This window comes from Meleagris gallopavo, chromosome 2 (genome assembly GCF_000146605.3).
Source record: "Meleagris gallopavo isolate NT-WF06-2002-E0010 breed Aviagen turkey brand Nicholas breeding stock chromosome 2, Turkey_5.1, whole genome shotgun sequence".
NCBI lineage: Eukaryota > Metazoa > Chordata > Aves > Galliformes > Phasianidae > Meleagris > Meleagris gallopavo.
Window position 1 is genome coordinate 49876101 of NC_015012.2, and position 12104 is coordinate 49888204.

A 12104-nucleotide genomic window follows, 5' to 3' on the forward strand; every position below is an offset into this window, starting at 1 on the left:
AGTTAACAATCTAAGCACTACAACTGTCAATCAAGTCTAATGAGATCTGCTTTGATCATTAAAGTTAAACAGTAGTAATAGATTTTTATGTTTCTTTTTACTGTGAAAAAATACAGAGAATTAGCATGGTTTGTACACATATATCTGACTTAAATGTTTTGGTATTTTAAACTAATGCAAAATAGTTTCTTCCACATAGAAACTGTATAGTCATAGAACGTAACCATTACTGGTGGCAATTCACAGTAATTATACTGAGACAGAATGACGTGAGTGTGTGACCAGGGTCTGTGAAGTTTTAACACATGGAGAGAGACTAGGAAATTATGCATGTCTTACGAAAATGAGTTCAATTTTTTTCTATTTAGTTTGATTATCCAAATTGTATTAAAGTTTTCATCGCATAATAGCATGTTAATACTTTTATTTCTGATTTTTTTCATAGCTGCAAGAGAAACCATCTGGTTAGAAAGAGAAGAGAGAGCACGGCAGCATTATGAAAAACACCTAGAGGAGCGCAAAAAGAAGCTAGAAGAACAACGATTAAAGGAAGAGAGAAGACGAGCTGCTGTAGAAGAAAAGCGAAGGCAGAGAATAGAAGAAGATAAGGTAAAAAGAAGTGTCGTGAAAACACTTCTCAGCTTGCTTTTTCTGTAAGATATGGTACTGCCAAACCTCTTCCTTTAAACTTGTCAGGAGAGATGTAATCATAGAATCACCAAGGTTGGAAAAGACCTAAAAGACTATCCAGTCCAACTGTTGGACTGGATGGACGTAATGTGAGCCTTGATCAGTATGAGAGTGTACAGAAGAGGATTTGTGTCTTAAGTCACATTTTTTTTGAAGTGCCCTGTGAGAGTCTGTTGCAGTTAGGTTGAGCATATCTAGGATGTAGTATGTGACACTACTCAACCTTGAACAGAAAAATAGAAATTGTACGGCTTCTGTATGTCTGTGGGTTAATTTTTAGCTGTTCATTTTAAGGTAGCTAAGTATTAGTTGCTTTCTAACAAAACCTTCAAGACAGTGTGTACGGGAAAGATGCTACTGGCTGATTTGTCTCAGTTGAGCTGAGAACTCCCCTTTTTCTTAGGTAAGTCAGTTCATCCATCATTGCTTTTTTTTTTTGCTAATTCTCTCTCACTATCCTAGTGAGAGAATATGTGGGAGATTCAGAGTAGGAAGTAGCTCTGGTGTGTGTTTGTTCAGTGGTTGCCATAATGTGACAACTGTTTTTTTCCTCTGCAGTTCTGCGTAAGTCTGCAATACACCTTACTTTTTCAAAATTAGTTTTCAAAAATAGTTCAATTTTTTTATGGCTTAGTTATTGCTTAGTCCAGTTGTAGAGTTAGAATTGTTCGTCTGAGTGTGTATCTTTATTAGGCAGCATTTAAGCTTGAGTGCAACTCCAAGAAACCTGTTAGGTGTTGTCTATGGGGAGGGTAGCAGTGCTGGAGAGGATTAATGTTAAAAACCTGGTAGTATCCAAATGTATTATCCTGTTGTACTTAAGGAACGACATGAAGCTGTTGTACGTCGCACAATTGAAAGAAGCCAGAAGCCAAAACAAAAGCAAAACAGGTGGTCCTGGGGAGGAGTGCTACATAGCCGCATTAATAACACAGGTAAAGAGGGAGGCCTGGCTTTCTAGCCAGTGTCCCTGCCCTGTCAGTTAACTGGAATTTACTTTCCTTCTTGTTACAAAGAAAGATGATTCAGTATATGCTGTTTTAAATTCTCTGCTCTTTATCTTATTATTGCTAGCAACAGCATGTTTCTGACCTTCTTGTATAGCAAAAACATAACAAGGAGAAATCTGAACAAAAGTGAAAACTTGTTTCGGGATTTTGACTAATTCTGTATTTCTATTTTGCTACAGCTTCTCGCTTCTGCTGCTTTGCTATTGTTCGTGTGTGTATGTGTTAGCGTGCTCGTGATATTGTCAGTTTTGTGATGTGAGCTACTGTGTGCAAATGTTAAATATTGTGGCTCAAAATATAGTTCTGGTGGAAATGACCGAATACCAAGATTAAAACAGAAAGAAGCAAATTGATTATTTGTGATAAGCTATCTGTATCTTGTACAGATAATCAGGGAAGTTGGAAAAAAGCCTTTTTTTTCCCTTGAAAAAGCTTAGATTAATTAATTAATTAGAAAATTAATTTAATTTTTCTGTATAATTTTTTCCTAAATTGTCTTCTCTAACTGAATCTGACAGTTACTATTAAGTATGTGCCCTGTTAAATGTGACTGGCGTTCAAAAAAGAGAACTTGTTCTGTATTTCTTTCACCAGAAAGTGCTACTTAAAAAGAATGCTTCTCTTCCTACTCTAACATATACTTTTAATTGCATACAGCCTTTTATCAAGTAGGGGGAAAAACATTAAGAATGATCTGAAATGTAATTCATCACACATAAGTTCAATGAACAGTTATCTTTCATAAAATCATAAAAGTTTTTTTTGTTTGTTTTTTTAATTAACTCTGTATAACTTGATTTTTATTTTCTTTACTGTTAAAAGTCATTGTCTTGCATTCTGTCCCTAGGTTATTTTTTTGAATCATCATTCACCTTTCTCGATTTAGCAGGCCTGGAGCACCACTTCAGATCTCTGAGTGGTGCTAGAAAACCTGGTACATAATCACTCTCGTTTGTTGATTCCTTTACCCATAGCTAGTTCTCAGGAAGTTAAATCATCAGTAGCTAAACCACCCTCATGTAGTTGCGGTGCATGCTTAACATCATGCTCATAGTTTAGAACTGTTGTTAGTCCCAGATTTTGTTGTTGTTATTTATTTTTAATATGGAGAGTTATTACTAGCTGACTCCAAAGATCTGGCACAATTCACTAAAATGAAATGCAATATTCTGTCTACTGGAATTCAAGGAGATGTAACTTGAATCTTTTGATCTTTTTCTAAAATGCTTTTGCCATACTGCACGTGCACATCACTCACATTTATTTTTCACATGAAGGCAGATACATGATGAATGTGTTGCTCAGATTCTAATAACAAAGAAACCAGCAGTCTTCTAGGTCATAGATCACATTTGGCCTATTCTACGTTGTAGGTTTCATATTGCCAACACTTGCGCATACAAATCTTCATGCTGAGTTTCATTCATTTGAATAATATTCATAGAATTAAGAGAAGTACTGGTGTGCCATGTCAAATGCAAGAGGCAATTTTCATATTCTCATTTGTCATCTTCAAAAAGTTGTTTTATGCAGTATGTTCTTTAAGCCAAATGCAGAATTTCTGTTTTGCTGTAGCGATACACCATGTATCCTCTCAAGTATAGATAAGATATCAGAGATCAAAATCCAAAACCTAAATACTGTTCTTACCGAGATCTATGACATAGGAAGCCTGAGTATTCTGTCTCCAGTACTGAACAGCAGATAATTGTTAGCAGCATCATCCTTAATGTTATCAGTGTCCTGGTCTTTTATCTGTTTCCAAAACAGTATGTGGACTTACCTGTGGACATGGAGAATATGAATCAGCAGAGCATCAGGCATCTGCTAAAGCATGGTTAAATTCTTTGCTGAGTAGCACTGAATTTGCAGCACATGCTCAATGTGTAAGCAAAAGCAGAATCGACTCTCCCACTGTCTTCTGATGTTAGATTTCCAAATAGAATTTGCACTAAAGAATAGTTAGTTGATACGCTTAGCTTTTTTTTTCTTCTTTTCTTTGATTTTTGAGAGAAAAGACAAAGCATAAAGCTGGCTGTCCTGCTTGTTCTTCCTCTTCTGCCATTGCTAGCAACTTTCCCATGGCATACACGTGTGCACAAAATGTATATGATCTGTATCATATCATCACCTCTCAGTAGGGTGCCAGTTGTACAGGCAAATGCTGTAATGCTGTTCTCAAATCCATACACCTAGAAGCAAAATAAATCCCTTCAGTAATATATATACGTGTGTGACAAGTAGTCTGCAACCTTCCACAAAGACTCATTTTCTTTATCCGTTAAACTGTGTGCAGTTTGGATTGACTAACTGCAACTTCATTCACAGCAGGTAGAAGATAACTCTGGTGGGAAATTTAGCACTTTTCACAGTGATGAGGACATTATAATTATACCTTTTGTGCTTACTCCTGCTCTCCATGTGTACCAGCCTTCCCTTAATCTGTTGGAATTTTGTTAACACGGTGCTGACCTTCTGCTTGATAGTATCCTGTAAAATGTCACCTTTGATTCAGGTTTTGAGGGCTTTTACTTGAATGATTTCACATTTCCAAGCACGCTGTCCTTTCCCTGAAGCTTCTATTGTGAGTCAGGTGTCAGATTTTTTCAGAGAGTGTTGAAAGCAATGTGTAAATACCATGCTGACTACTAATATCTGCTTCAAATTTTCCATTGAAGTCTTCGGATTGCAACCTGATTGAGTGATAATCAGTGAACAGAATATTTTAGACATTTGGAATTTAAATTGAACAGTTTTGTGCCCAGTCTTTGAGTCATCTGTACAATGTCTGCTGAGAAATCCGTTCTATTTTGAAAGTTCTTGTGGTAGAGCAGGAATGACCTAGTCATGTTTTCCTCCTCCCACTAGTGAGCTAGAAACTGGCATTACTGCATGTGGGCTGTCAATTAGCATTATCTCCATTTGTTTTAGATCCAGACAGGCGATCTGTTTCAACAATGAACCTTTCGAAACATGTTGATCCAGTCATTAACAAGCGGCTCTCCTCCTCATCTGCAACATTACTAAATTCTTCAGACAGAGGTACAGTTCCAAAGAGGAAAAAAAAAAAAAGAAAGAGCAAGAAGGAAAATGTTCAATACTAATGTATGGCTTTGCACGTAAAACAAATCTGAAGTCATTTTCTGTACTTTATGAAAATGGAGTGAAAAGATTCCGAATGTGAAAAGTAAATGGTTGAACATTTTTTTTTCCTGTGAGAAGAAATATGTATTTCTTGTTTTTAAAACAAGAGAGCTTACTTAAACGATCTTACTTCAGCAAATGATAAAAGTGGTGCTTCTGTCAGGTTTTTAGTAAATGAGGTACAACAACTGAAAGAATACATCTCTCCATACTGCATGCAATTTTCTGTGACCTTTTATTTATGTTATGCCATTTTGTCATTATTTTGCTTTTGTTTTATTTTGGTAGTCGTTCTTGAATATCTGAAGACATGTTGCATGAAGCTTTTGAGCAGTTACTTTGTTACCATTTCTGATTATTTTTAATGATGGTGTATGGGTATTTTTCATATGGTGTCTCTTTATTGACTTTCTGAGTCCAGTTACTTTTCAAAGATTGCTTTATTTCAATGTATGTTTTCAGTGTTTACAACTCTGCACAACTGATAAACAATCAGGGTTCTGTGAGTTAATGTAGCTGAATTGCTGCTTCTGTTTTGAGGATTTATGGGGTAAAAACATTGAGCCAAAGGGAGTTTTATAAAAGAATGTCTCTTGTATAACCTGTGCAAAGAGCTTTACAGAAAAATCCTTGGGGAGGACTTTTTGTCCTACTGAGAAGCTGTGCCCTGTTTCAACCCAGAGAAGTGCGTGTTTTCAAAAATAATTTTTAGAGTGGAGCTTTAGTTGTATTGCGGAAATGGTTGGGTAGACATCATTATTTGTGTGTTTTAAGTGCCATGTTTTACATGCATGCTTTGATGCCTGATTCTGGTTGCTCTGACCATATAAATGCTTATAGGTTAACACAGTTCTGAAGTCTAGTAACTTGTAAAACATAGTGTTATCTTAGAGCACAATTTATTCTAGAACTCCAGTAATTTTTTGCTCTAAAAGTTGAAGCCCCAGCAATTGTATTTGGTTCCCCTTAGGTGTGTACGTATGTATATTTTTTCAGTTGATGATTGTTCCTTGCCAGGGATGATTCTTTGAGGAAGAAAGGCATTAAATATGAAGGATAGTCTCTTGTAGAGTGTAGCTCAAAGTGTAATGTTTATACTGTAACAAATTCTGTACAAGTTAGACTGAGGACTAGGTGGTATAATAGCAGGTGAAGGGAAGTAGTAAGGAAGCGGGGGCTGTACGTCGTAAACTTCAAATGCCAAGGCATTTCTTTCTTGGCATATTCATTAAAACCGGTCCAGAAGTCCTCAGAAGTCTCTTACATTATAGAGTCTGCGAGAGACATAAAGCAAATTGAAATGGTGTAAATGTCCTTTTTCTTATGCAGTCACATACCCAAACCTGGTTGAGCACATAACTGGAGAAGTGCTGCTCACCCCTATGGTGGCCTCAGCATCTTAAGGCAAGCACTTAAAGAAATCATCTGCCTCTCTGCTCCTTTTTTGCCTTCCAGGGACCACCAGTCATGTTTTGCCTGTAACACATACTCCTACCTACAAAACAAGGAAGCTGGAGATGAGGATGATAAGCTTACCCTAAGTGGCTTATAGCTGTCATCAAGAACATGTCTTCTGTTAAGCAGTGTTTATTTTTAATTTTTCTGCCATTTGAAGGACAAGATTTATTATAGCCCGGCCAAAGATGGCAGTTTTCATTAATGGTTTGCCTGGTTAATTCATTTTGAACTACAGTAGTGCTACTGTAGCTCTTTATCACGATTTTACAATCCGGCAGCTAGAACAGGCTTTTCTTTGTGCTCTGATAGGAGTGGTGCTGATCTGGGTAGTTCAAATTTTGTAGCAGATTATGAACATATACGTTCAATTGAAGAAAGCTTCTGTCAACCAATAAATTCTGGTAATGGTGCTCTTTAAGAAAAACTAGCAAGTAGATAGTACCATAGGTAAGGTACGGCTTTCTTAGTTTTAAAAAAATGTAACTTGTACTGTAGTTGTGCTCTTCCTCCTCTCTGTAGTGCAAGTTTTTCTCTAAAGAGGTGCATGGTATTGATCACTGTATCTACTTTGTCTGCCACCTTTCTAGAAGTTCAAGGGCTGTTGAAAGAGAGTCTAAAGGCACAAGTTTTTTCCCACCTATTTCACAGCATTTTTGTGACTCTCTGACAAACACCACTTATCAGTGAGAGTCCTTCCTTTGTGTTTCTCATCAGGAGACCTGTTAAATCCCTGCCTCCCATCTGTTGCTAGTACTAATCAGATGCTGTTGTTTGCTTACATGCAATGTATTCTGCTGCTACTATGATGACTTCCTAGTGTTCAGTTGATATATCCTGAAGGTAAATATAGATGACTGTGATCAATTCACCATTGCCAGCTCCATGGCACTTTGTGGGTTTTTGGGTTTGTTTTTTTTTTCCTTCCAGTTATACTTAATTAATCTGTTTAACCTGCTAGTACCTGGGAGTAGGGGTATGCCTACCTACCAGGAATGCAATTCCAGTGAGGGACCAAGGAGCAAGCAACCTAAGACAGTGTAAGACCTACAACAAAATTATTTCCTCTTCTCTATTGGGTGTTTTGAAGGATTAAAACATCACCCCAAGGTTTTTGAAAACAAGAGAAAAGAAAAAAGAAACAACAGAAAAAACAGACCTCGTTGTTTTAAAGCCAGTTTTGTTACTGAGGGATGCTCTGTTTTGTATTCACCTTCCTTCAGAGTGAACTGGACTCTGAAGCTCAGTTGTTGAAAGCATTTATGGTGAATATTCTTGTACTTGGAACTCAGTGAGCCGAAATGTATTTGGCTGCTCTGTGCTGATGGTAACACTAGTGACTGCTAGGGTATGTACTGTAAGTGTCAAATGTAGTGCTTTCACTGAGCTATATATTTGGAGTAAGTGATGACGCTGACCTACAAAACCAAGATGTGCTTATGATGAACTGTGATCTAAAACCATTTTAAAGCTATAGGGAGACTCAGATCCAAGCTCCTGGCTGAGACTGTAGTGCCACCTTTGAACTACTACTTACATGTACTGGCACTATCACACTTCTCTCAGCTCACTATTTGGGCATGTCAGCTAGCCCTCTACCAATCACGGCCTTGTTAGTTAGTTGCTGGGGGCACAGAATTGCTTCCAGTAAATAATGTGGATAAGATGTGTCAGGAGTGAAGAGAAAAGGTAATTAAAACATACTTACCTCCTAGGGCACATTACAGGGGGATAGCTGAATGCTGTAAGGCATCAGTTTCTTAGCTGTAACCTCTTCAGACTGCCTGTTCTGTGGGGCTTGTGTGAGGTTTACAGCTGGCCCAGCACCAGATTACATCGTGATGTTTACTTACCATTTCTTTGCAGCTATACAGATGAATTCCAGGAAACTTTTGGTATGCATAGTAGTGCTATTGGCCTAAAATTTCAGGTATCGTTTTCTAAGGTGTGGAGCCAATTTCCATGCAGTAGTGGTGTTCTTCTGATAAGTTGTATAGTCTTTGTGTTAAAATATGGCAGAAGAGTTTCTCCAGACTCAACATCTAGTAAAGGATGGAATCACAAAAGAAGAATTTGCTGCCTTGCAGCAGGAGGTTTAAAATATGATTATATTGAGCAGTGCCCAGAGAAGAAGCAAAGATTTTGACCACTATTGCATCCAGTTTAATGGTAGTCCTATAACTTATTCTTCCTTGTTAAGTTGCAAATTTAATGATAATGTGTATGCTGTAATGGAGATCTCTTAAGGGTATTTTGTGTCCCTGCATAATCTGTACCAACACAGAATGGAGCTATTAATCACAAAGAGCTCTGGCAATATTGTATTATGTAAGGACGCTTATCCAGAAGGCCTGCTGTGTTTTAGAGTACTATATTTCTATACTAATGATGCTTATTGAGTTAGCAGAATTTAGGTGAGCAGTTTGAGAAGTGAAAAAAAAAAAGAAGCACTGAGAGCAGATTAGGTCATTATATTCTCATAGGATGAGATTACTGAGAACAGCCTCTCCTTTCATGGGGCTCATTGTGGAGTAGATTAAAGAGAGCTTCCAGGTTTATGGCTTTTAGAAGAGATGGATCTCTGCCTTTAAAAATACAAATTAGCCTGTGGTTTATCACAGCCAATGAATGTTTTAGAGACTGTGCCTCATTTAAAAAAAAAAACAAACAACCAAACCTCATTCAAGTTGCAGTTTTCTTGCCATAGCACCAAACTAAGGCCAGTGAATGCTGGGGTATGAAACAACCTAATTTCTCTTTCAACACTGAGATTTTTTGCCTGAGTTTACTGTAATGAACTATGAGAACTATTCCAGTGTTTTGTTTTGTGGTTCTCATAATAATACCATTTGTTGCACCATACTGTCAAAGAGCCATCTGGTATAATAACATATAGGACTTCTTTGGATACTCCTTTGCCATAATCAATGTTTAAGTAGTGATAAAAAATAACATTATATTAAAAATAACAAAGAAATGATGTGAGGCAGAACAACAATACTGATAAACTAAATTTGCATTATGTAGTACTGAGAGAAACAATTGTGATTACAGCCAGATCAGCATGTATAACGTGTTTTCAAAACATACTGACAATGTAGAATGTTGGATCTTGTTACTGTTGTAAACAGAAAACTATCATTAATGAGGGTTTTTGACAGAATTAAATACGCTATGTATTCTGAGGCACCATGTGTAACAAAGACAACTGTAGCTGCTGACCCTGGTATCTACATCTTAGGCACACTGTATCCTTTTGTGATGCTTTGACAAAGCCTCTTTCTATGATGAAAATCTGTATAGTAGTAAGCAGCCCTCTTTGTTTTTTTTTCTATCTAGGCTAGCAGACTGCAGATGGTGTTTTAGTAATTGATCTTTTGTATATACTTATATACAATGTATGTATGTATAAGGATTTTGAGAGACACATTAAGGAATGGCAACTGCTCTCCTGGTACAGAGGTTATCCTGCCATACCTAATAGTAGGTCGTATGGGATCTGTGCAAAATTTCAACATTAACCTGATAACAATTTAGCATAATGCCACAGTCAGTAGCACAATATAGATTGGCTTTGTGACCAGTAGGAATTCTTCCCCTGAAATGGAGTAACTCTGAAAAACTAAACAGTGACTGGGTGTATGGTTTGGGTTTCCAAAAGGTAGTTTCAGAATTTCCATGGTGTGTAGTCGTAAGGTTGTAATACTAACACTTCTGCTACATGTGGTCATTTGCACACTGTCTGACCTAACGTCTTGCTTGTATGATGCACGTTCAGCTCGCCGTCTGCAGCTCAGTCCATGGGAGAGCAGCATCGTTAGCAGGCTCCTGACGCCCACACACTCATTCCTGGCCAGAAGTAAAAGCACAGCTGCATTGTCTGGAGATGCAGGTAAACCTATAAGAGCAGAGACTTCATGTCTCAGCCACGTATATTTCCAGGTTCCCATCAGGATGTTGTAAAATTACTGATTTAATTACACGTGTACAGTAGCATCCTAGAATGATTTTGGAAAACCTGGGGTACATTGTATGACAGGTTGAAAGCTTTTGCTATGCTTGATTTGCTCTGCTTCTTTCTTCCTCACTTCTCTCTTAAATATCTTTGGCCTCTTCATCATTGTAAGAAGGGAATACAACACATGCAGGGCAACAATTTCACGCTGTTTGTGGCTGCTGAAGGAAATGCCCACTATGCTGTAAGGAACTGATTCAGCACATCCACGCTGTGAGCTGTTTGCTGCAAACAGTGCCATTCTGCACTGGAGCACTTCCCACATGAAACATGTTGGACATGTCAGAGTGATAGGCTCTGGCTGCAGTAGATTTAATAGCGTGTAAAGTTAAATGCGCAGGTTTAGCAAGGTTACAATAACCGTAAAGTTCTCTGCCAACCCCAGAACAGCCCTTTGATGAACTCCTGTGCAGAAGATTAACATGCAAAAATATGTAAATATCGATAGGCAGTAACTTAAAGCCTTAGTAACTTAAAGCCTCATTTCAGTGACAGCCAGGACATACTGGTTTATCATGCATTTTAGGCATGTGACAGCTGCTTTTTTTCTTGCCGTAGATTGTTTTGAGAACATGCAGTTGGGATTTTACCATTTTAGGAGTACATTTCTGCATGAATGTTTAAGCCTAGGCAGGTCTTTCCTGTTTAATATGGACAGATCTTTATGTTAATTAAAGGACATAGAATGTAAGAGAGAATAGAGATCTCCTAAGATTACTTTTAAAGAAGCTTTCACTTAAGAACTCTTATCGCTAATTAGGCTGCAGTACATTTCCATAGGGAGAGAACCATAGGAGCAAAAATGTGACTGATATTCTTCAAGCGGTGGAATTAACAAATAGAAGTTCCTTTTCACTCTTCATGACTTTTAAAGCGATAGCTTGTAAAATGAAAGCTTAATGTCATCCACCAAGCAGCATATGGAAATGCAGCTCTTCACTAGGGAATACCTGAGAAAGCAGTTTCTTAAATTTGAAAGTGGTTACTTAACTGGAACACGTGGGAAGATGATTCTGTGACTGCTGTTGTTTCATGCTAAAGCTCTAAACTGAGTGGAATATTGAGAAAGATTGCAGATAGCAGGAACAACTGATTTATCAGTCATCATTTTGAGGTAACTCCCCAGAAATACCTTGTCTGTCCTAACTAAAACTGTACCACCCAGAAGAATAATCCATCTTTTCATTGTTTTGCATGTATTATTCTCTAGGAGCAATAACTGCAGTCCCTTCATGCAGGACACTTCCTGGAGATTAATGATAAGGTGGTGGTAATGGCTCACAGCTGTGCTCTGAGCACTCCACTCATCCCAGCCTGTCATTATTCCCTAGAAAATTACCCTGCCTTTTGGCTGTAAAGATGAATTGCAATGCAAAAAATCAAATTAAATGTGGATCCATGTCCTTAACACTGAAGTTAAGCAAGCTACTGGGGACTTCCAGCATGAGTACATCCAGATATATATATGTATTTTTAAGTAACTCTTCAAAACAAAAATGTAATTTTAAATAACTCTCCTCTGTGTTTGTAATCCTGTTGGTACATCCTGATTCACTGGGAGTGCCTCATACAGCATTGTTTGGCAACCTTGCAAATGGAAACGAACTGCTTGTCTTTGAGCATTTATGATGTCATCTTCTGTGGTAACGTTTGATAATCAGCATGCAGCAGCAGAATTGATTCACAGAGGGTGGAAAATATATAAACTGTAAGCTGTTAAAATATACATTTTGCCACTGTCTCCTGTCAGGTTCAGATATGCTCAATCAGATTAAAAAAAAGAAACCAAA

At 37.6% G+C, this 12104-nt stretch overlaps 1 protein-coding gene across 1 annotated transcript in view; it reads left to right on the plus strand.

Moving 5' to 3' along the window:
* Window positions 1–12104, plus strand: part of LOC104909756 (ensconsin-like) — a 52973-nt gene extending 40869 nt beyond the window's left edge. The window contains exons 5-8 of the mRNA XM_019613525.1: window positions 446–609; window positions 1514–1625; window positions 4632–4742; window positions 10078–12104. Coding sequence (XP_019469070.1) covers window positions 446–609; window positions 1514–1625; window positions 4632–4742; window positions 10078–10262 — 572 coding nt within the window. The 3' untranslated portion in view covers window positions 10263–12104. The remainder of the gene's footprint in view (window positions 1–445; window positions 610–1513; window positions 1626–4631; window positions 4743–10077) is intronic.